Genomic DNA, 26,455 nt, shown 5'->3' with positions numbered 1-26,455 from the left:
TCATTTGAGCTCTTCAGTCAGGACAGTTAATTTGGTGTTGGAATGATTGCTGACGTCGGTTGCAGGGTCACATATTGGCATGGTTCCTGTTGATTGTCTCAGTATATGGGACTATACTAGGCATGGCCTTCACCACAGCAGGAATGGGAGAGGGAAACTGGCTGAGCTAATAGCAAAACATTTAAGGGAGGGAAGGTACTGTCATGAGCAATAAATTACCAGTGGGTTCAGGAAAGCACCTAGTTTAGGGTAGGGGGGACAGAACGAAACCAAGTCTTAAGAGAGGTTAACATTGAAACAAACCTTTTTCAGAAAAAAACTAAACAATATAATTCCAGCATATTGCATCACCACAGGCAGCTGTTCGTTAAAAATTCTCAGCAATCAGCAGAAATCGTATTTCCACGTAATTTTAACTCATTCAGTTGTGAATGTCAGCTATCTTTATTGCATCAAAATATTCGAGGACTAAAAAGAAAAAAAATGAACTAATTATCTGCATTGATGAATTAGTCATCAAGCCCAGTTGACATAGTCTGCTTCTCTGAATATTATGTGACCACTGGTACAGATGTGTTAGGTGTTACAACATTTAGGTTAGCATCTCCCTTTTGTAGAATAGAAATGGAGAAAGAACAGTTGCCGCATTCATTAGGAATAGTTATAAATTTAAGAGCATAAACAGTCATAAATTTTGCCTAGAGCAGCAAATGAAAGCATGTGCAACACAAGTAGAATTTCATAATAGATTGTTTATAACAGTAAGTGTATGTCGAGCACCTGCAGGTAATTTTAAATTGTTTATAAATCACCTTGATGTTCTACTAGTCTATTTAACAACAAAAAACAAAGAAATAGTGGTAGTTGGTGATTTTAACGTAGATTTTCTTAAAAACTCTCCCAGCAAGAATCTATTAAACTTGATAACAAGTTAGTGACACTATAATTCGATTTAATTGTTACTGTAAACTTCCCAGCTAGGGTAGCTAATTGCTCACAAACAGCCATTGATACTACCTTAATACAAAGATCTAATGAACAAAATTATATTACAAAGGCAACAGTCAATGGTGTCACCGAACATGACAAGCAGTTCCTTTTGTAAAATATTAATAATGAACAGGATAGAAGATCTGTTAAATCTGAATTCGAGAGGCTTGTCAGTAAACAAAAAACTGATTATTTTAGGACACTCTTCAAAGACATGGGCTGGAGCGATACATGCCACGCTAATGTCAAGAATGAAAAATACAATACTTTTATTAATAACGTACTTGTCTTACTTGAACACTGTTTATCCCAAAAACTAATCCATATTAGACCAAAGTCTACAAAGAAACCATGGATCGCTCATGGTACAAAAGTATCTGTCAGTGAGAAACAGCTCTGATGTTACTGCTATAGTGCATTACGAGACATACTGCAAAATATTAAAGTTAGTAATGTGGACATGGTTCAAATGGTTCAAATGGCTCTGAGCACTATGGGACTCAACTTCTCAGGTCATTAGTCCCCTAAAACTTAGAACTAGTTAAACCTAACTAACCTAAGGACATCACACACATCCATGCCCGAGGCAGGATTCGAACCTGCAACCGTAGCGGTCTCGCGGTTCCAGACTGCAGCGCCTAGAACCGCACAGCCACTTCGGCCGGCCAATGTGGACATCAAAGGAAATATATTAAAAGAAGAAGACAGCCGCATCAGATAACAAACTAAGGACAAAATGAGATATAGTTAAGAAGGAGTTTGGTAGAACCAAACATGAAAAGGTTGTTAACAGATGTGTGCAGTGTTGCAACACTTTTTAACAAATATTTCAAAACCATTTCTGAAAAGATATCATTGTCAGGTTCAGTAGATGCTGCCATGGAATACCTCAGACCAGACAATACACATAATATCACTAACATGCAGAAATAATGTCCATCATGAAACCTTTAAAATCAAAAAATTCCAGTGCTTATGTAAAATTCAACAAAGTTAATTAAAGATTGTGCTTCTGAGATTAGCAACGTATTAATCTATCTTTCTAGCCAATCGTTTATCAGTGGAACATTTCCTGGATGGTGGAAATATGCTAAAGTAAAACCTTTGTTTAAGTAAGGAGACATAGAAATATCTTCAAATTTCCTTCCAATTTCACTTTTGCCGTCATTCTAAATTTGAGAAAATGTAACATACTGTCGGCTTCTTAACCATCTGACAACAAATAATATATTATCCAAGTCTCAGTTCGGAGTTCTAAAGGATTCTGATAATGAGGTGGGTATCTACACATACCCCAATCAGTGAAAAATGTTCTTTAATTCATTAGACAATAAATTATAGGCTACTGGTATATTTTGTGATCTATTAAAGGCATTTGTCTGTGTAAATCACAATATCCTTTTAAGTAAATTAGAATATTATGATGAAACAGGAAATTCTGTAAAATAGTTCAGTTCCTATCTAGCAGTTAGGATGTAAAGGTATTACTAGAAAGAAACATGAATTAAGCTGCCACATCCCACAGGTTTCCGTCTTTGGGCCCTTGCTTTTTCTTGGGTATATTGATGATCTTTCACTACTAACTTGCTAGACGCCTAGTTTGTTTTGTTTGCAGACGATACAAGCATTGCAATAAATATCAGATCAAATATAGTCTTAGAAAGATCGATTAATGAGATCTTCATAGAATCAATAAATGCTTCCTAGTCAATTCTTTGTCACTAACCATTGAAAAAAAAACACACTACGCGCACTTCAGAACTTATAAGAGATTTCCCACTAGTACATGCGTAAAACATGTTGACAAAGAGATAGAAGAAGTGGGCTGTGTTGAATTCCTATGATTACAGCTTGATAAGAAATTCAACTGTGAACAGCACACCACAGAACTACCTGAGGCATGTAAACAAATCTGTATTTCCAATGCGAGTGTCGTCAGACGTAGGAGATGACATATGCTTACTTTCATTCCATAATCTCGTATGGGATTATTTTTTGGGGTAACTCATCAACCCAAGCTAAAGTTTTCCAGGTATAAAAACGTGTAGTAATAATTATTTGAGGTGCGAACTCAAGAACATCCTGCAGATACCTGTCTGGGAAACTAGGGATATTAACTACTGCTTCCAAGTATATTTATTCATTAATGAAATTTGTCATTAAAAACAAATCTCTTTTCAAACCAACAGATCAGTTAATGAAATCAATACTAGAAATCATAATAATCTTCACAAAGATTTAAAGCCACTCACTTTGGTCCAAAAAGATATTCGTCCTTCAAGAATACACATTTTCAATAACTTGCGAGCAGCCATAAAAAGTTTAACTACCAATAAAGTACAGTTTAAAGGAAGCCTAAAGGTTTTATTAGTGGCTCACTCCTTGAACTCCATTGTGGAATTTCTTAGTAGAAACAACTGAAAAAACTAAGTTGTTTGTGTGTTTGTGTGTGTGTGTGTGTGTGTGTGTGTGTGTGTGTATGTGTGTGTGTGTGTGTGTGTATTTGTGTGTTTTACTAGTAATTGCACTTAAATAAAACGAATATTAGTACAATCTCATTTCTGTAAAAATTCAGTGCTGTAATGAGATTATTGCAAATAACTGTTGTAGAATGATTCTTCTATTCAGTTTTTATTACATCCTAAATGAAAAGGGGTTTAAAATTTTTTTGACTCATTGTAAACCCATGACGATCAGTCCACTTGGGATCTATGGAAGGTACATTAATAAATTTGTTTTCCCTTATAAATATTTTTATCCTGGAGGATCTCCTCACTATAGTTCAACTGGAATGAATGGTACATCTAATCTAGTATAATGATGTGACGTCCATAGTACGTCGTTAGTGAACTGTCTTATAAGTGTCAATGTTTTGATTAGATGTTAAATGACGTAAATATATTGAAAACAATACGTTAATTATCGTTTGACAGTTCTACTATTACGACATTATATGTTTACAAAGGTTATACAAATGAGCAACGATATTATTTTACTAACTAAATTTTGTTACGATTGTCTTTGGTTGTTGCATATACGATTTCCGATTTATCCTTTTTCATGTTCTAAAATAACACAACCACAAGAACATGATTACAACGATGATGTTTACCTATACACGTTAGCAAGTTTGCTGTGCCACAACATGAAGAGTTGTAGCCTGATGACATATTCCAGCAGGTTAGTTTTTAGATGAAAAGTTTATGGATAGGCAGATTGGACGAGATGGTCCTGTTCGATGGCCCCCACCATTCTCTGATCTCATATCACTAGACGTCTTGCTGTGGAGTTTTGTAAAGGATTTGGTATACCGAACCAAAGTAGAGACCGATAGGACTTCAAGGCACACATTCGCAAGAACGTTACCATGGAGATTTTGGATCACGCGTGCAGAGCAACGAAATTCCGATTAGACATTAGTATAGTTCTAAGGTATAGTGTAGTTCTAAGGTATTATAGTATAGTTCTAAGGTAATATATATATCTCCCCAGTTCTCAGAACTCCTGAAGATAGACGTTGACTTTGGATATTGTTTCACAGACTCAGTTCCTTTGACGGTTCAGAGATGTCACTAAACCCGCCCAAAGATGTATACAACCATGCACGAGCACTACCTATTGGACGGAGGAGGTCCGACAGCCAAACGGTTCCAGTCATTCCACCAGGGAGGAGGTACACGGCTCGAGTTGTCTGTAGTTCAACCATGCCTAGACGGTCAATACCGCGGTTCGATCGCGTCCGCACTGTTACTTTGTGCCAGGAAGGGGTGTCAACAACTGAAGTGTCCAGGCTTCTCGGAGTGAACCAAAGCGATGTCGTTCGGACATGGATGAGATACAGAGAGACAAGAAATATCGATGACATGCCTCGCTCACGGCGCCCAAGGGCTACTACTGCAGAGGATGACCGCTACCTGCGGATTATGGCTCGGAGGAACCCTGACAGCAACGCCACCGTGTTAAATAATGCTTTTCGTGCAACCATGGCACGGCGTGTTAGGACTCAAACTGTGAGTAGTAGGCTGTATGATGCGCAACTTGACTCCCGACGTCCATGGCGAGGTCCATCTTTGCAACCACGACACCATGCAGCGCGGTGCAGATGGGCCCAACAACATGCCGAATGGACCGCTCAGGATTGGCATCACGTTCTCTTCACCGATGAGTGCCGCATATGCCTTCAACCAGACAATCGTGGGACACGTGTTTGGAGGCAACCCTATCACGCTAAACACCTTAGACACACTGCCCAGCGAGTGCAGCAAGGTGGAGGTTCCCTGCTGCTTTGGGATGGCATTATGTGGGGCCAACGTACGCCGCTGGTGGTCATGGAAGGCGCTTTAACGGCTGTATGATACGTGAATGCCATCCTCCGACCAATAGTGCAACCATATCGGCAGCATATTGGCGAGGCATTCGTTTTCATGGACGAGAATGCTTCAGGATAACGACATCGCTCGACTATAGTGGCCAGCATGTTCTCCAGAAATGAACCCTATCGAACATGCCCGGAATAGACTGAAAAGGGCTGTTTATGGACGACATGACCCACCAACCAGTCTGAGGGACCTACGCTCTCTGCTGCTTCAGGCGCGGATGCAAGGAGAAGGGTGGAGGGGGGTTACCACGCCCTCTTCAACTTCTCCTCCAAAGAACATTTTGATACCGAGAGCGTTTATATTTTTACGACTATCAATTTACGGATTTCTTAGACAATTTTCGGAAGATAAAGTTGCGTGAAAACCGTTTACAGTGATATGGAATTCCTGCCGAACACAGTTGTTCGCTGGTTTGGGCACTGGCCAGCAGCAGAGAGTGTACCAGCCAGATGAAGGTGCACACTCTCACAGATCGGCCATACCTGCTGCCAACAGCAAAGGCGACACAGATCTATAGTCCACAGGTAGAACCTGCCGACCACAGAATGCTGAGTAAGGGAGGACGCAAAAGACTTTCCACTGGGGAAACCACATTTCTCTTGTCCGCTGAGGGCGTATAGTACTCGTAGTGGTAAATGAAATAGTAGGCTAACAACGGCGAGCACACAACTCGATTTTATATCATGTTTTTATTATTACTGTAAGTTGTGCTAACGCGAGTTTGTTACTGTTACATTATAAAATTAGGTTGCTGCTTAAGTTGCTGCAGTCTGCCAACGCTGGGGTAACTTTTCGATTCGGTGACTAAAGAAATTACGCTGTTTTGAGGCGAAGAATTCGTCGAGCGACGTTCGGAGCGCATTTTCATCCGAAAAGGAATTTCCTTGAAGGTTTTTCGTTGGAGAGCGGAAAAGGTGAAAATCTGACGGCACAAGATTGGATGGACAAGGCGGGTACGGAATGACTTCCCAACCCAACTCCTGTATAGCGTTTTTTGCCAGTCTACCAGAAAGCGTGCGGGCGTTATCGAGCAGCAACATCACTTCACGCAGTCTTCCTGGTCGTTGTTCCAGGATTGAGTCTGCAAGACGTCTAGTTGTTAACACTAAATGGTAGCAGTGATGGTTTCATCTCAGGGAACCAATTCGTTCTACACCACACCGACAATGTTGCACGAGATGCATAACATTATCTTCTGTGGATGCCCGCAGGTCTTTTTATGGACAGTTGCTGCTTTGTTTGGGTTCAACCATTCCTTTTCTTCCCCTTTGTCAGTATTAAGACACAATTTCTTAACACCAGTAACGGTACAGGATAAGGAATGGCCGGTGTTGCTTTGCGAGGCAGTTGATAAGAAGCAAGTAGAGATGCACGTACGGCCCGCTGATTTTTGTGGTTTTGGCTTAGAGCTTATGGTATCCACACTCGCGATTTCTGAACCTTCTCCATTGCGTGTAAATGACGCACGACGGTGGAAAGATCACAGTTCATCGTATATGCCAGTTCTCGATTACACTGACGGTGATCATTATGGATTAATGCATTTAAACGATCTTCATCAATCCCCGAAGGTCTTCCCAAATGTGAAGAGTCACTAATGTGAAACCGATCCTCCTTAAAACGAGAGAAACGTTTTCTCGACATGTTCCCCACACACGACGTCAATGTTTCTGGCTGTCTCCGCTGCTGTCACTCCTCTACTGATCTCAAACAGAAGGTTAATCGGAAATTTTGCAGTTTCTCCACTTGAGACTCCGTTTCCTAGCGTCCACAGCTCCACTCACTATATCCAAACGACAAAATGACAATACGTGAACTCAGATGGTAACAGTGAAGTACAAATGAAAAATGATAGATGCTAAATAAATCAGCAAACGGTATACCAAAATACAAAAGAAAAACGCTACGAACTTATGCTCCAGCCTAGTACTGTACATAGATGTTATTATTATTATTTCTTTCTATTCGCAGACGTTATGTCTGGTCAAAAATGGACAGTGACGCGGTCCTTGATCAACCGTGACATCCTTTTAACTGTACGGTATATGTTATATTGCATTTAGGAACTTTCGGGTCATTGAACATGTATCAATAATTACAGATTTTTGTAGTTGTATATATATGTTTGGATGTAGCTGTATTGCATTGATGTACTGGTGGATATTGTGAGGTATGACTCCTGTAGTTGATAGTATAATTGGTATAATGTCAACTTTATCCTGATGCCACATGTCCTTGACTTCCTCAGCCAGTTGGATGTATTTTTCAATTTTTTTCTCCTGTTTTCTTCTGTATATTTGTTATATTGGGTATGGATATTTCAATTAGTTGTGTTAATTTCTTCTTTTTATTGGTGAGTATGATGTCAGGTTTGTTATGTAGTGTTGTTTTATCTGTTATAATAGTTCTGTTCCAGTATAATTTGTATTCATCATTCTCCAGTACATTTTGTGGTGTGTACTTGTATGTGGGAACGTGTTGTTTTATTAGTTTATTCTGTATGGCAAGTTGTTGATGTATTATTTTTGCTACATTGTCATGTCTTCTGGGGTATTCTGTATTTGCTAGTATTGTACATCCGCTTGTGATGTGATCTACTGTTTCTATTTGTTGTTTGCAAAGTCTGCATTTATCTGTTGTGGTATTGGGATCTTTAATAATATGCTTGCTGTAATATCTGGTGTTTATTGTTTCATCCTGTATTGCAATCATGAATCCTTCCATCTCACTGTATATATTGCCTTTTCTTAGCCATGTGTTGGATGCGTCTTGATCTATGTGTGGCTCTGTTAGATGATACGGGTGCTTGCCATGTAGAGTTTTCTTTTTCCAATTTACTTTCTTTGTATCTGTTGATGTTATGTGATCTAAAGGGTTGTAGAAGTGGTTATGAAATTGCAATGGTGTAGCCGATGTATTTATATGAGTGATTGCTTTGTGTATTTTGCTAGTTTCTGCTCGTTCTAGAAAGAATTTTCCTAAATTGTCTACCTGTCAATAATGTAGGTTTTTTATATCTATAAATCCCCTTCCACCTTCCTTTCTGCTTAATGTGAATCTTTCTGTTGCTGAATGTATGTGATGTATTCTATATTTGTGGCATTGTGATCGTGTAAGTGTACTGAGTGCTTCTAGGTCTGTGTCATTCCATTTCACTACTCCAAATGAGTAGGTCAATACTGGTATAGCATAAGTATTTATAGCTTTTGTCTTGTTTCTTGCTGTCAATTCTGTTTTCAGTATTTTTGTTAGTCTTTTTCTATATTTTTCTTTTAGTTCTTCTTTAATATTTGTATTATCTATTCCTATTTTTGGTCTGTATCCTAGATATTTATAAGCATCTGTTTTTTCCATCGCTTCTATGCAGTCGCTGTGGTTATCCAATATGTAATCTTCTTGTTTAGTGTGTTTTCCCTAGACTATGCTATTTTTCTTACATTTGTCTGTTCCAAAAGCCATATTTATATCATTGCTGAATACTTCTGTTATCTTTAGTAATTGGTTGAGTTGTTGATTTGTTGCTGCCAGTAGTTTTAGATCATCCATGTATAGCAAATGTGTGATTTTGTGTGGGTATGTTCCAGTAATATTGTATCCATAATTTGTATTATTTAGCATGTTGGATAGTGGGTTCAGAGCAAGACAGAACCAGAAAGGACTTAATGAGTCTCCTTGGTATATTCCATGCTTAATCTGTATTGGCTGTGATGTGATATTATTTGAATTTGTTTGGATATTAAGTGTGGTTTTCCAATTTTTCATTACTGTGTTTAGAAACTGTATCAATTTAGGATCTACTTTGTATATTTCCTAAATCTGTAGTAACCATGAGTGGGGTACACTATCAAAGGCTTTTTGGTAATCAATGTATGCGTAGTGTAGCCACCTTTGTTTAGTTTTAGCTTGATATGTCACCTCTGTATCTATTATCAGTTGCTCTTTACATCCTTGTGCTCCTTTGCAGCAGCCTTTTTGTTCTTCATTTATAATTTTGTTCTGTGTTGTATGTGTCATTAATTTCTGTGTAATGACTGAAGTTAATATTTTGTAGATTGTTGGTAGGCATGTTATGGGGCGATATTTAGCTGGGTTTGCTGTGTCTGCTTGATCTTTAGGTTTCAGGTAGGTTATTCCATGTGCAAGTGAATCAGGGAATGTGTATGGGTCTGCAATGTAACTGTTAAATAATTTAGTTAGATGTGAATGTGTTGAGGTGAACTTCTTTAGCCAGTAATTTGCTATTTTATCATTTCCAGGGGCTTTCCAATTGTGTGTAGAATTAATTGCTCGGGTGACTTCTTGTTGCAAAATTATCACTTCAGGCATTTGTGGTATCATCTTGTATGTGTCTGTTTCTGCTTGTATCCACCGAGCATGTCTGTTATGTTGTACCGGGTTTGACCATATGTTGTTCCAGAAGTGTTCCATGTCTGTTATGTTTGGTGGATTGTCTATTTTAATGTGTGTGTTATCTATTGTTTGGTAAAATCTCTTTTGGTTTGTGTTGAATGTTTGGTTTTGTTTCCTTCTATTTTCACTTTTTTTTGTATCTTCTAAGTCGTTTGGCCAATGCTTGTAATTTCTGCTTTTTTTCATCTAATTGCTCTATTGCTTCTTGTTGTGAGATTTTACCTAACCTTTTTCGCTTTTTGTCTGATATTTCATTTCTTATAAATTGTGTTAGCTGTCTGATGTCTTTTCTCAGTTTTTCTATTCTGATCTGTAGCCTGTGTTGCCATGCTGGTTTTGTGGGTTTCTTCTGTGTGTTGGTTTGTTCTGATCTCTGCCTAGTGTGTATATTTAGTGTAGTGAGTACTCCTATATATACCAGTAGTTGTAACTCTTCCATAGTTGTATTTTCATTTATTTTGTTGTGTATGATTGTGTTGATAGTTGTTATTGTTGTTTCGACTTGTGGGTTATTTGGCGGTCTATGCAAGAATGGTCTAATGTCTGTATTTGTGTCTTTGTATTCTATATATGTCAGCTGAAATTTCTCTTCTATATCTAACATGTGTGTCTCTTCGTGTTCTATTCGTGCTTGTTCTAGTGGCTGTCTTAAGATTTCGTTTTCCTCTGATTGTTTAATTGATGCTTGTTGGTCTTTGTTTGTTTGCTCTGGGATGTTTGAGTCCATTACTGTATTTTCTTCTTCTTCTGATTGCACATTATTTTGTTCCAGTATTTGTTGTACTTGTTGTTTGATGTTTTCTAATTCTGACTGGGGTATCCTGTTATTTTTTATTATTACATGGATCTGATCAGCTAGTCGTTGTTCTGTTAAAAATTTTAATTCCGGGTATCTGGTAATAAATGTTGTGTATACTTATGATCTGTATCCAGTTGTGTTGGTTCCTAGGTTTGTTGCTTGGTAATAACAGAACATGAGGTGTTATTATTATTATTATTATTATTATTATTATTATATGCTAGGCAACTATGGCACACAGGAGAATGAGATGCCTTCGATAAAATGTTAAAAAATATATCGGCTCAACCACTTGTTTATAGTGTAAAACACTAAGATTGACGCGTTCCGGAAGTCAAGCTTCCATCATCAGAATAATAAAAAGTAAAAGAACCTGTTAAAACTCGCTAAAATGGAACATGCACAAGGCACAATAAAACTGATAATAAAATTAAAACATCGTGGCTACTTCTCATGTTGCAGCCGTGTCTTCCAAGGTGCATCTCCACATAGTCGTCAAAATACAAAAAAACTCTAAAATGGTGTCGCCTATGGTGTTCAACATCTAACCACATGGCTCTCTCCTCTATCGTCGTAAACCGCCCGTGCGTCTTCGTTGATACCACACACCACGTAGCCAAACACGACACTGAAACGCGAGTGAGCTCACGCGTACGTAAACAAAGAAGTCACAGAGATGTCTATACAAACAGATAACGTATACATGTTCCAAGGACCTCATGAAATGATGGTATCCTGCCAATTGCTACAAATGTGGATATTAGAAGAAACCAGTGAAATGTTTGAAAAAGTTATTTGTATCACCAGTTAGCTGGTCATTCAGTGTGTTCTGATTACCCACGCTATGTATCGTAATTTCCAGCTGTTCTAGTAGATCCAGTTTTTTGCCTTTGTCCTGTCTATGTAAAATAACGAGATCCTGATCTATTCCCAACATGGGGTGTCCCGTTTCCCAAATATGCGTGGCTACAGCTGACTTTTCGAAATTATTAAGCCGGAAAGCATCGCTATGTTCTTTTTAACGTACTTTAAAGGACCTACCAGTTTGCCCTACATTTTAGAGATTTTTTTTAAATATTTTGACGAGTATGTGGAGATGCACCTTGGAAGACACGGCTGCAACAAGAGAAGAAGTAGCCACGATGTTTTAGTTTTATTATCAATTTTATTGTGCCTTGCGCAAGTTCCATTTTAGCGAGTTTTAACAGGTTTTTTTACTTTTTATTATTCTGATGATGGAAGCTTGACTTCCGAAACGCGTCAATCTTAGTGTTTTACACTACAAACAAGTGGTTGAGCCGATATATTTTTTTAACATTGACATTCACAATCACGACCTCTCATCCAGCATGGATAAAATCAAAGCCTTCGATACACTTGTACACTGCCGCCTAATGAACAGACTACGAGCGTACCGGAATGTCAGATCAGCTGTGTAACGAGTCGACTGAAGACTTTCTAGCAAAACAAAACAAAGCTTCTAATTCTCAACTGGGAGAAATCTTCAGACGGTTAAAATGGCTCTGAGCACTATGGGACTTAACATCTCAGGTCATCAGTCCCCTAGAACTTAGAACTACTTCAACCTAACTAACCTAAGGACATCACACACATCCATGCCCGAGGCAGGATTCCAACCTGTGACCGTAGCGGTTGCGCGATTCCAGACTGAAGCGCCTAAAACCGCTCGGCCACAGCAGCCGGCAATCTTCAGACATAAAAGGAAATTCGGGCCTACGCTAAAGGGTTCTTAAAGGACAGCTACTTTTCACAATATGTACAAGGGCGTGCTGAAAATTAATGCCTCCGAATTGTTATCTAAAAACTCTTAAATAGAATGAGATTTTCACTCTGCAGCGGAGTGTGCGCTGATATGAAACTGCCTGGCAGATTAAAACTGTGTGCCCGACCGAGACTCGAACTCGGAACCTTTGCCTTTCGCGGGCAAGTGCTCTACCAGCACTTTCCCGCGAAAGGCAAAGGTCCCGAGTTCGAGTCTCGGTCGGGCACACAGTTTTAATCTGCCAGGCAGTTTCATATCAGCGCACACTCCGCTGCAGAGTGAAAATCTCATTCTGGAAACATCCCCCAGGCTGTGGCTAAGCCATGTCTTCGCAATATCCTTTCTTTCAGGAGTGCTAGTTCTGCAAGGTTCGCAGGAGAGCTTCTGTAAAGTTTGGAAGGTAGGAGACGAGGTACTGGCAGAAGTAAATCTGTGAGTACCGGGCGTGAGTCATGCTTCGGTAGCTCAGTTGGTAGAGCACTTGTCCGCGAAAGGCAAAGGTCCCGAGTTCGAGTCTCGGTCGGGCACACAGTTTTAATCTGCCAGGAAGTTTCAACTCTTAAATATTTCCAAATATTCTCCACATCTACACATTTGTTACCCTCTGCCGCTAGAAGCTTCCGAGTTGTAGGGTGTAACAAGGCGGTGTGTGACGTAACTATGTCGGTGCGTTAGAAACGAGATGCTGTAATCGAGTTTCGAATTCGAGTTCGTCCACACATCAGGCACCTTCTCCTTCAGCAGTACAATGCCGCAGCACACACGAGCGCTACGACATCTGCAGCTGTCCGACTCCTTGGGGTTTCTGTCATCGATGATCAGCCATACAGTCCCGAGTTGGCACCATCCCATTCTGATATGTTTCCAAAACCTAAAGATCACCTTCGAGGACTTTACTTAGATAGTGGCCGGCCGGGGTGGCCGAACAGTTGTAGGCGCTACAATCTGGAACCGCGCGACCGCTATGGTCGCAGGTTCGAATCCTGCCTCGGGCATGGCTGTGTGTGATGTCCTTAGGTTGGTTAGGCTTAAGTAGTCCTAAGTTCTCGGTGACTGATGACCTCAGAAGTTAAGTCCCATAGTGCTCAGAGCTATTTGTACCAACTTAGGTAGTGATGAAGTGCTGTAAGCACAGATGAGATTGTGGCTCCGTCAACAAACATTCTAGAGCAACGGTATCAACAAACGAGTCTGGCGTCGGGAGAAAGGTGTACGTCGTCGGTGTGAGTCTACTGCGAAATAAATATGTAGACGTGAAGAATAAAGATGCAAAATGTTAATAACGTTTGTTATATGCAAAAAACTTTAAGGGTTTTCATATAAAAAATTCTGAAGCATTACTTTTAAGTACGCGCTCGTGTGAACGAGTTAGTGGATAAAGTCGTAAGTTCTATTACGGTTTTCGCAAATGTTGCCGTTGTACACAAATACGAGGGCAGTTCAATAAGTAATGCAACACATTTTTTTCTCGGCCAATTTTGGTTGAAAAAACCGGAAATTTCTTGTGGAATATTTTCAAACATTCCCGCTTCGTCTCGTATAGTTTCATTGACTTCTGACAGGTGGCAGCGCTGTACGGAGCTGTTAAAATGGCGTCTGTAACGGATGTGCGTTGCAAACAACGGGCAGTGATCGTGTTTCTTTTGGCGGAAAACCAGGGCATCTCAGATATTTGTAGGCGCTTGCAGAATGTCTACGGTGATCTGGCAGTGGACAAAAGCACGGTGAGTCGTTAGGCAAAGCTTGTGTCATCATCGCCGCAAGGTCAAGCAAGACTGTCTGATCTTCCGCGTGCGGGCCGGCCGTGCACAGCTGTGACTCCTGCAATGGCGGAGCGTGCGAACACACTCGTTCGAGATGATCGACGGATCACCATCAAACAACTCAGTGCTCAACTTGACATCTCTGTTGGTAGTGCTGTCACAATTGTTCACCAGTTGGGATATTCAAAGGTTTGTTCCCGCTGGGTCCCTCGTTGTCTAACCGAACACCATAAAGAGCTGCCGGCCGAAGTGGCCGTGTGGTTAAAGGCGCTGCAGTCTGGAACCGCAAGACCGCTACGGTCGCAGGTTCGAATCCTGCCTCGGGCATGGATGTTTGTGATGTCCTTAGGTTAGTTAGGTTTAACTAGTTCTAAGTTCTAGGGGACTAATGACCTCAGCAGTTGAGTCCCATAGTCCTCAGAGCCATTTGAACCATAAAGAGCAAAGGAGAACCATCTGTGCGGAATTGTTTGCTCGTCATGTGGCTGAGGGTGACAATTTCTTGTCAAAGATTGTTACAGGCGATGAAACATGGGTTCATCACTGCGAACCTGAAACAAAACGGCAATCAATGGAGTGGCGCCACACCCACTCCCCTACCAAGAAAAAGTTTAAAGCCATACCCTCAGCCGGTAAAGTCATGGTTACAGTCTTCTGGGACGCTGAAGGGGTTATTCTGTTCGATGTCCTTCCCCATGGTCAAACGATCAACTCTGAAGTGTATTGTGCTACTCTTCGGAAATCGAAGAAACGACTTCAGCGTGTTCGTAGGCACAAAAATCTGAACGAACTTCTCCTTCTTCATGACAACGCAAGACCTCACACAAGTCTTCGCACCCGAGAGGAGCTCACAAAACTTCAGTGGATTGTTCTTCCTCATGCACCCTACAGCCCCGATCTCGCACCGTCGGATTTCCATATGTTTGACCCAATGAAGGACGCAATCCGTGGGAGGCACTACGCGGATGATGAAGAAATTATTGATGCAGTACGACGTTGGCTCCGACATAGACCAGTGGAATGGTACCGTGCAGGCATACAGGCCCTCATTTCAAGGTGGCGTAAGGCCGTAGCATTGAATGGAGATTACGTTGAAAAATAGTGTTGTGTAGCTAAAAGATTGGGGAATAACCTAGTGTATTTCGATGCTGAATAAAACAACCCCTGTTTCAGAAAAAAAGGGTTGCATTACTTATTGAACTGCCCTCGTAAGTCTGAACGCTAGAAAACGGTGGCAGACCGCAGGATCGACGTTTGGTGCAGCGTTTGGTATTTGACTTTCAGCGTAAACAAACGGAAAGTACTGCGCAGAATCAGGCAGAAATGTATGTCTGCACGATTAGCAGAACAATCATTGGAAGCCGTCACATCCATGACATTTCTCGGAGTATCCGTACGGAGCGATTTAAAATGGAAGTGGCAACCAATATGCTGTTTCCTCCTACGCATACTGCAAGGAGAGGCCACGAACGTAAATTTAGAGAAATTCGAAAAATGGTTCAAACGGCTCTGAGCACTATGGAACTTCTAAGGTCATCAGTCCCCTACAACTTAGAACTACTTAAATCTAACTAACCTAAGGGCATCACACACATCCATGCCCGAGGCAGGATTCGAACCTGAGACCGTAGTGGCCGCGCGATTTCAGACTGTAGCGCCTAGAACCGCTCGACCACCCCGGCAGGCAGAGAAATTCGAGCTCAAACGGAGGCCTACTGCTGCAGTCATTTTTGAAAGGACCTTACTCCAAAACTTAAGTTTTCGGGGACCACCGAAAACACTCTGCGGGTGAGAAATTGGAATGTAACAGGACGGGCTTTCCGGTGTTTAAAGAACAGAGTAAAATGGGTATTTTGCCATTACTGCGGTTGCTAAGTTTTGCAGTTTCTTTGAAAAAAGTAAGTCTAAAGTCTTGGAATATGGTCCTTTTCTTGACGAAGTAATTCATTCGCTTGATGAAGTTACGTTTCTGGTAATGTTTTAAATTGTTTCTTTTTCTTTTTTTACGCAAACATTTTTACAGTATTGTAACTCTAATCAAAGTACATACAAACTGGTTTCACTGGTCATCATCATCGTCAGCACTCTTACGTACAGCCAATTTATTCGAAATACCTATTTTCGTGCCGAATATATAATCAAATAAACCTTGTATGTCTTATATTTTACACCTGTTAATAGCCACGAGTCCTGCGTAAGGCTTTTCAACCTTAAAAACAACCGACACTTCCGGAAATAAAAGATTCTTGGTACTTGAATTACGTTGCAACTCAGTTCTAGATGCCATTTTACATCTCACAAAAATGTTCAGAAATATCAACAATTGAACCACCGGAACCTAAACGTAACTCATAGTGGATTAGGTATTCAGTAGATGGCATGCGAAAATGATCCTCATTGGAAGGGTGCTACTGCAGCGAGTAAAGCCCTTTCAAAAATGACTCCACTGTAACGAAATCGCAAAAACACATCCACAGTGTGTGGAATAAAGCCCCTCTCATATAGAAAGATGCATATCTGTACATAAAATTGTAGTGTAATAAATATGTAATGTACTGAATCGACTGTGAGAAAGCTAAATGGCAAAGACGGTATCTGAGAGACTCTATGATAATTATATCGTTGACTCGGAATATTACTCTCTCAGTGGTTTACTCGCAACTAAGCGTAACTAGAGTTTTCTGCATTTCTGCCCAAATCCTGGGTAAAACTCCTTTAAACGATTTTATCAATACGATGGGATGAATAGTTTTCTTTTCTAGATTGAAAGTTGGAAATTGTCTATATTTAATAAGTTTTTCCTCCGTATGAAGTGTTGCATAATCTGATACACGATCCTGCATGCCACTACTATATGGGGAATCGTCAGTATGTCGATGTTCATGTACACCAGGCAAAACCATTGCAATTCTCAATACTGAGGGCCTCGATGCGGTTGTTTGGTTTTCCCGTTATCCATGCTCGAGTGAGGAGGCAAGGTATAAATCCAGGATAGTCTTTTTGTTTTCCAGTATTGGGAACAGTGGTGGAGGCACAATCATATACTCACACACACCATACAATACCATCGTTCACGAAACAAATATTTAATAGTGTTATCAGTTTGTTGACATTACACATGTATGTTAAATAATGAACGACTGTGGGTATGAGTCCATAACTGACCTTCAGTACTCCTACTAGGAGGCATGTGTAGTCTAATAAATAATGTGTAGTCTAATAAATATGTACTGTAGTGAATCGACTGTGAGAAAGCTAAGCGGCAAAGACGTTATCTGAGAGACTCTATGATAATTATATCGATGACTCGGAATATTACTCTCTCTGTGGTTTACTCGTAACTAAAGGCCCGTCCACACGCAACGATTTGTCTGCGCAAATGTCTGCGCACATCACATGTGCGCAGACAGATCGTTGCGTGTGGACAGAAGATTTGCACCAACCTGAGGTGTGTGCAAACCTGGAAGTTGGAGTTGGAGGTTTGAGCGAAACCTCTCAATTCTGTGGGTTCAAACCTCATCTGCGCAGACAAGTTGGAGCGTGTGGACAGGAGATCACCGCAAATCTGGCGCGAAACAGCTGTTAGCTCAGTCTAGTGTTTGTATTTGTGCGCACAGGGAATTAAAATGGTTGATACTCGTAAGTGTTCCCGAGACTTTGTAAGTGAATTCATTGATATACAGAAACCAGCCATGTTTGTGGAAGATTAAAAGTAAACAATATAGTGACAAAGAGACAGCAGCATACAATGCTTTAATTGAAAAATTGCGGACAGTTGACGCCTCGGCAAGCAGAGAAATGGTAATAAAAAAAATAATTTCGTTGCGAACTGGCGAAATTATTTGCGGATGGATGTCGAAACTTATAATTATCTCTTAAAGCTTGTAACCCCTCATATTACGAGAAAAAATACTTGTATGAGAAGGGCAATTTCTCCTCATGAACGGCTGGCGGTAACATTAAGATTCCTAGCAACAGGACGGAGCTACAAGGATTTGGAATTTTCATCTGCAATATCGAAACAAGCATTGAGTGAAATAATACCCAACAGATGTGAAGCTATTTACGCTTTCCTGAAGGAGGAGTTCATGAAGGCAAGTCAAGTAAATTAAGTCTGTCAGCGAATTGTTTACCGAAAAGAGTTATCCAAAGTTCAGAAATCTAGGTGGTCTGGTGTAGGAGTAGATCAAGTAGACCGGCCAACGTCATGGTATTTTGATCTGCTTGGCTTTCTTAGTGATCAAGAAACGCCAAGACCAAGCAGGAGTACAATTGAAGATGAAATTGGAGTGTCAATGTGCGAGGAAATGGAACACGAGTTAATGTAAAACAAAACTGGTTCGCCCTGCAACTCTAGCAGTAAATTAACGTGAGAAAACTGCTTTCGCTTTATCAGTCACTGTCTACACCATTTTGACCGCTTTCTCTGTTTCCTGCGGTTGGTCTGAATGTTTTTTGCAACACAAGTTGCGAACACAGACCACAACAGAACTTCTTCCATTTCTATATTTCAAAATAACTTAATTAAAGTTTGACGTTTACGGGGAGCGTAGTCGCTTTCCACTGATATTTCATTTCTACACCGACAGATGGCGGGCGAGTAGTAGATTGGGGTTTGTGTCGTGTGAACACACCACATTTGCAGCGATCTTTTGCACGTACAGACATCTGCGCCGAAGTCTGCGCAGACAGATCGTTGCGTGTGGACCGGGCTTAAGGGTAACTGGAGTTTTCTGTTCGCTTCTTTTGATGTTATGTGCAGAATTGTACAAGAGACACAATAAACCGCTATTATTTCATGAGAACAGAGGTAAGCGTCACGACCTTTATTAGTATTTTTGGAAATAATAGCAGAATTGTTTCAGATTGAATGCGACGTGTACAGGAAGAGAGGTGGACAACAGCACTCGAACCTGCAATCTCATGTCTACATCTACATCTACATCTACATCTACATGATTACTCTGCAATTCACATTTAAGTGCTTGGCAGAGGGTTCATCGAACCACAATCATACTATCTCTCTACCATTCCACTCCCGAACAGCGCGCGGGAAAAACGAACACCTAAACCTTTCTGTTCGAGCTCTGATTTCTCTTATTTTATTTTGATGATCATTCCTACCTATGTAGGTTGTGCTCAACAAAATATTTTCGCATTCGGGAGAGAAAGTTGGTGACTGAAATTTCGTAAATAGATCTCGCAGCGACGAAAAACGTCTTTGCTTTAATGACTTCCATCCCAACTCGCGTATCATATCTGCCACACTCTCTTCCCTATTACGTGATAATACAAAACGAGCTGCCCTTTTTCGCACCCTTTCGATGTCCTCCGTCAATCCCACCTGGTAAGGATCCCACACCGCCAGCAATATTTTAACAGAGGACGAACGAGTGTAGTGTAAGCTGTCTCTTAGTGGACTTGTTGCATCTTCTAAGTGTCCTGCCAATGAAACGCAACCTTTGGCTCGCCTTCCCCACAATATTATCTGTGTGGTCTTTCCAACTGAAGTTGTTCGTAATTTTAACACCCAGGTACTTAGTTGAGTTGACAGCCTTGAGAATTGTACTATTTATCGAGTAATCGAATTCCAACGGATTTCTTTTGGAACTCATGTGTATCACCTCACACGTTTCGTTATTTAGCGTCAACTGCCACCTGCCACACCATACAGCAATCTTTTCTAAATCGCTTTGCAAATAATACTGGTCTTGGGATGACCTTACTAGACGGTAAACTACAGCATCATCTGCGAACAACCTAAGAGAACTGCTCAGATTGTCACCCAGGTCATATATATAGTTCAGGAACAGCAGAGATCCCAGGACGCTTCCCTGGGGAACACCCGATATCACTTCAGTTTTACTCGACGATTTGCCATCTATTACTACGAACTGCAACCTTCCTGACAGGAAATCACGAATCCAGTCGCACAACTGAGACGATACCCCGTAGGCCCGCAGCTTGATTATAAGTCGCTTGTGAGGAACGGTGTCAAAAGCTTTCCGGAAATCTCGAAATACGGAATCAACTCTAGATCCCCTGTCGATAGCGGCCATTACTTCGTGCGAATAAAGAGAGGTGCACAAGAAGGATATTTTCTGAAACCATGCTGATTGCGTATCAATAGATCGTTCCCTTCGAGGTGATTCATGGTGTTTGAATACAGTATATGCTCCAAAACCCTACTGCAAACCGACGTCAATGATACAGGTCTGTAGTTCGATGAATTACTCCTACTACCCTTCTCAAACACTGGTGCGACCTGCGCAATGTATGAATAGCTGCTAAAAATATCCAGCCGTCTCTCCCAAGACTCTTCATACGCGCAACAAAGAGTAATTCTTTTAACAGCGCTATCAGAGACAATTTTATCACGTTGTTACGACCTTTTACTGCGAGCGTAATACATCGACAACAGGCAAACAAAAAATAGACAAACACATAAAAGAATCTACCACAAAAATCTCGTACCGCTATTAACTCAGTTCGCCTAAATTTGGGGTGAGACCAGTTTTAATAATGGTGGTATCAATTGTTCGTCCCACGAACAATTCAGAACTGAAATTGACAAAAAAGAATCTGATAGCGGTACACAAAGTATCCTCGCGGAGTATAGGTGTAGATGTGGAAATTATATTCGGGTAAGAGGGGAGAGGGAGAGAAAGTAAGAATAGTTTATGACCCCCAGAACCGAGACGCTGCTACGTTTACCAAAACATCAGAGCAGTCTAGAGCAGGTGGGCAGCAGGTGCCACCGTAGGAACTGGCGCCCAGTGACGGGCATGGGGTCGGCGGGAGGGGAAGGGGAGGGGGGGACAGGAAGCGGGCCATCAGCGCGCCGCACTCACCGCGGTCCGCTAGGGCCCCCAACAGCAGCGGCAGCAGCAGCGCCGCCAGACACCACGTCCTCACTGCGCCGCCGTCCATCGCCACTACAACACTGACCGCCGGCCGGTCTGCCGCCGCGCCGCGCCGCCCCTGACACGGACCTCGCGGGTCAAAGAGCACCTCCTCCTCTTCCTCCCGCCAGAGCACGTGATGCGCGCCGCACGCCCAAAGGCGTTACTACGTCCGCGACATACTGTGTACCACGCAAACCGTCCCACAGATAACGGCTGACAGACACTTAGTCCCTTGGAGGTAGAATAAGGGGAGATGCCGCTAGAGACTTAGCTGTACGTTGTTTTGAAGCCAGTGGGCGGGGCCTGCCGCCATCTTGGATCCCCCAAAACATTACCAGACGAGTGTTTACAATTCCTTCTTGTTCGTTATTTCTGTCGTGTGCACGCAATATTTATTTTATGTAGTAAATGTTACACTGTTTTAGTGAACAACACAGCATACGGAACGCAACTTCAACCGTTTTTCTGGTCTTAAATGCGTATTCGATACAGTAATTCGACACGAAAATATGACGCACCAGTACCGTAATTCCATTTTGTTTATACACTTCGAATAACCGAGAAGAGAAGTATGTGCTATGAAAAGCGTGCTTTCGTAATCCATTTCTATTCACTTTCATTGTGTCTGTGTCGATAATTGATAAAGCCAGAACTCCAAAAGCAATGATTAATAGTTTAGAGGCACCGATTTGTATTCGTTTCATTTTCAAGTCAAACGCAAATTTTAAATGTTCAAGTTTGCAAGAAACTTGCCTTATTTCCTTTGGTGTCCCATAGATGTATGCAGGGATGATATAAACAAGCCAGCTGTCATGTCAACAGAGTGAAAGATTCGTTAAATTACGAAGGAGAAGAACGGAATTTAAGATTGTCAGGCCCATTGTAGTTTACACATCTACTTTGTTTTTAAATTGTACCTACCAAGTGACATTCAGTGTGGCAAATAACAGCAATTTACAGGGTAACACGACAACACAGTGATTAATGTAATGATCTAAATAGCCTGGACATAGATAGGGAACTTTGCTTTAACAAATATGTAACCCTTTAAGTACTCATAGTTTAACCACTGTAACATGTGTTCCACAGATTTTACTGAAGATTTAATTAACTACATGAAGTTACACTACTTTTATATTAAATTATCGCATTTTAAAACATTAGTCCCCATTTCCAGGATATTTCTTGCCAGGACTTTTCAGTTACTTGGGAATAACCAAACAATGAAAACCAAGTGTATTGCTCACCTCCAGAGAGTTCTTGGCATTGGACTGATAGGAAATCTAAAGTCAAATCACAGAAATAAAACCATACTGTAGAACTTTACAGTGCGTCAGAATTTCAAGTACATATAAGAAAATAGCGCTTAAATAAGTCCACTTACGAATGAAATGGGATTTGTTTAAACTTTAGACAACAATCAGAACGACTAGTACACTAGTAAGCGACGCAAGCCGGTATTTTTCATTAAAACACTTCACGACTACACGGAATCAAACTACCAGAAGCGAATGTTCTGGGGTAGCTAACATGGCGGATCTTGACTTCGGTCGGCTTCAAGTTTGTGACGTCATGACAACTCCTCTTATTTTTACCTCCATGCTTAGTCCTCTTCCTGCGATTGCGCGAGTTGCCGCGCGGCCTGTCGCGCTGGACTCTCGGACGCAGATGAACCGAAACGTGACGGCCGAGTGCTTAATAACGTTTTGGACCATCTTTGGAACGCGATGGGGCAGCGATTCTGCGTGGCAGGGATTGGACAAGTTGTCGATACCTTCTTTGAAGTATATGGCACAAGACGTTCACGCACCCATATCACACAATTCTTCATCTACATTTGCATACATACTCCTCAAGCCACTGTACGGTGCGTGGCGGAGGGCGCCCTGTACCACTACTTGTTACACTACTGGCCATTAAAATTGCTACATCGAGAAGAAATGCAGATGATAAACGGGTATTCACTGGACAAATATATTATACTAGAACTGACATGTGATTACATTTTCACGCAATTTGGGTGCATAGATCCTGAGAAATCAGAACAACCACCTCTGGCCGTAATAACGGCCGTGATACTCCTTGGCATTGACTCAAACAGAGCTTGGACGGCGTGTACAGGAACAGTTGCCCATGCAGCTTCACACGATACCACAGTTCATCAAGAGTAGTGACTGGCGTATTGTGACGAGCCAGTTGCTCGGCCTCCATTGACCAGACGTGTTCAATTGGTGACAGATCTGGAGAATGTGCTGGCCAGAGCAGCAGTCGAACATTTTCTGTATCCATAAAGGCCCGTACAGGACCTGCAACATGCGGTCGTGCATTATCCTGCTGAAATGTAGGGTTTCGCAGGGATCGAATGAAAGGTAGAGCCACGGGTCGGAACACACCTAAAATGTAACGTCCACTGTTCAAAGTGCCGTCAATGCGAACAAGAGGTGACCGAGACGTGTAACCAATGGCACCCCATACTATCACGCCGGGCGATACGCCAGTATGGCGATGACGAATACACGCTTCCAATGCGCGTTCAACGCGATGTCACCAAACACGAATGCGACCATCATGATGCTGTAAACAGAACCTCGATTCATCCGAAAGACTGACGTTTTGCCATTTGTGCACCCAGGTTGGTCGTTGAGTACACCATCGCAGGCGCCTCTGTCTGTGATGCAGCGTCAAGGGTAACCGCAGCCATGGTCTCCGAGCTGATAGCAAACGTCGTCGAACTGTTGGTGCAGATGGTTGTTGTCTTGCGAACGTCTCCATCTGTTGACTCAGGGATCGAGACGTGGCTGGACGATCCGTTACATCCATGCGGATAAGATGCCTGTCATCTCGACTGCTAGTGATACGAGGCCGTTGGGATCCAGCACGGCGTTCCGTATTACCCTTCTGAACCCACCGATTCCATTTTCTGCTAACAGTCATTGGATCTCAGCCAACGCGAGCAGCAGTGTCGCGATACGATGAACCGCAATCGCGATAGGCTACAATCCGACTTTTATCAAAGTCGGACACGTGATGGTACGCATTTCTCCTCCTTACACGAGGCATCACAGCAACGTTTCACCAGGCAACGCCGGTCAACTGCTGTTTGTGTATGAGAAATCGGGTGGAAACTTTCCTCATGTCAGCACGTTGTAGGTGTCGCCACCGGCGCCAACCTTCTGTGAATGCTCTGAAAAGCTAATCATTTGCATATCACAGCTTCTTCTTCCTGTCGGTTAAATTTCGCGTCTGTAGCACGTCATCTTCGTGGTGTAGCAATTTTAACGGCCAGTAGTGTATTTCCTTTCCTGGTTTACTCGCAAATAGAGCGACGCAAAAAGGGCTGTTTGTATGCCTCCGTATGATCCCCAATTTCTCGCATCTTATCTTCGTGGACCTTAGGCGAAATGCATTTTGGTGGCAGCAGAATCGTTCTGCAGCCAGGTACCAACGCCAGTTCTCTAAATTTCGAGAGTATTATTTCTTGAAAACAACGTCGCCTCCGCTGTATACAAGAGTAATCCCAAAAGTAAGGTCTCCTATTTTTTGTAAGTACATAGACCTGTTTATTTCTACAATGTCTTACATCGGTTTACAGCTTGAACATTTAACTATTTTTCGACATAATCACCATTTCTGTAGATGCATTTTTGTAGACGCTGTGCCAGTTTTTGTATGCCCATGTCATACCAGCTCGCCGCCATGCTATTCAGAAAGTTACGAATGACTTCATTCACCTCGTCGTCGGCATATGCCAACAGATGATATGACAAACTGAATAGGAAAATCAGTTGGGACAAAATGGCCACATCCCCAGCTGTGTACACCGTAGAAGAACAGCGAGCAGTATTACGATTTTTGCAGTCGCAGGGCGTAAAACCTCGACAAATCCATAGAAAGATGTTGGAAAGATATGGAATAGGGGCATTAGTGAGGCAAGTGCGGACAAGTGGGTAAAGGCCTTTAAAAGTGGAAGTCCGTGAGTCACAGATGGGCATTACTCTGGTCATTCCAGCACGGCCACTATCGACGGGAATGTGGAATGTGCTAACGCCACGATTCGTGAGAACCAGAGTATTTCTGTAGAAAATTTAGCCAGGGAACTGAGACGCTGATACAATTATTAGTGAAATTCTCAAGTACTGTTTCTTGTGAACACGTTGAGTGTCTAGGATGCTCATTACTGAACACAAGATGATGTGTGTTCAGGCTGCCACGTCATTTCTGGCTCGATATAACGCTGAAGGACAAGAATTTCTCACAGGTACCGTCACAAAAGACGAACCCTCGGTGCATCACTATGAACCAGAAAGAAAAAGACAGCTTTCAGAATGGCGACACAGATCTTCTCCAGCCAAGAAGAAATTCACGTCTCAGTCTTCCGCCGTAAAGACCCTTTCCGGCCTCTTTTGGGATATGAATGGATCGATTTTGGAGCACTATCAGCAAAGGAATGTCACAGTGAACAGTGCCCGGTACAGCTTCATGTTGGAGAATGAGCTAAATCTAGAAGAAGACTTCTGTCTAGACTCGTCCTTCTATACGACAACGCCCCCTCCCCCCCCCCCCCACACACACCGTCGCTGCAACACTCGTTGTCATTCGGAGGTTGTGATTCCAGATCATACTGCACCCCCCATACAGCCCTGATCTCGCTCCTGCGGATTAGCACGTGATTGGACCCCTCAAGGACGCTCTCAGAGGACGACGATTTGAAAGTGATGATGAGATTTAAGAAGGGGTGCACTCTTGGCTTCGGGCACAAACTAAAACCTTTTATTTGAATGGAATAGAAAAGCTGGTGCAATGGTATGAGAAGTGTATCGAAAAGGAGGGCAGTTATGATGAAAAACTACATCTTGTTTGCATGTGTTAGAGAAATGTACGCTTCGCAAAAAATAGTTTAGCACTACGCCGCCTTGCCACACTGGCTTTCTACACTTGCACAGACAACCAGCATAGTCCGTGCAGTTGTACAAAGGCAGGATGGCATAGTGGTTATTGCATCCGCCTAATGATCAGGAGGCCTGGGTTAGACTCCCAGCCACGGTACAAATCTTTTTAATTCGTCGCTTCAGTCTGTGAACATACTTGCGCGTTGTTCGAGCCTACCGGTGACGAGTCAGGTAGCTCGGCAGTGAATTGCTTTCGTGCCTTCCTTTAATCCGACCTGATGGGGATCCCACGAGCGAGGAGTACTGAAGAATACATCGCATTTTTGTTCTAAACGCGATCTCCTTTATAGATGACGCACACTTTCTTACAAGTCTGTAAATAAACCGAAATCGACCATTCACCTTCCATACTACCATCCTTACGTGATCCGCTACGGTCACAGGTTCGAATCCTGCCTCGGGCGTGGATGTGTGTGCTGTCCTTAGGTTAGTTAGGTTTAAGTAGTTCTAAGTTCTAGGCGACTGATGACCTCAGAT

The 26,455-nt window shown here is 42.0% G+C and overlaps 1 protein-coding gene across 1 annotated transcript in view; it reads right to left on the bottom strand.

Moving 5' to 3' along the window:
- LOC126190760 (uncharacterized) overlaps positions 1-21,095 on the bottom strand; it is a 128,347-nt gene extending 107,252 nt beyond the window's left edge. Inside the window, exon 1 of the mRNA XM_049931275.1 lies at positions 20,976-21,095. Coding sequence (XP_049787232.1) covers positions 20,976-21,054 — 79 coding nt within the window. The 5' untranslated portion in view covers positions 21,055-21,095. The remainder of the gene's footprint in view (positions 1-20,975) is intronic.
- Positions 21,096-26,455: the final 5,360 nt, after the last annotated feature.

The sequence above is a fragment of the Schistocerca cancellata genome, chromosome 6, assembly GCF_023864275.1.
Source record: "Schistocerca cancellata isolate TAMUIC-IGC-003103 chromosome 6, iqSchCanc2.1, whole genome shotgun sequence".
Taxonomy (NCBI): Eukaryota; Metazoa; Arthropoda; class Insecta; order Orthoptera; family Acrididae; genus Schistocerca; species Schistocerca cancellata.
The sequence above is the reverse complement of the archived record's forward strand: the minus strand, read 5'-3'. Positions and strand labels throughout refer to the sequence as shown.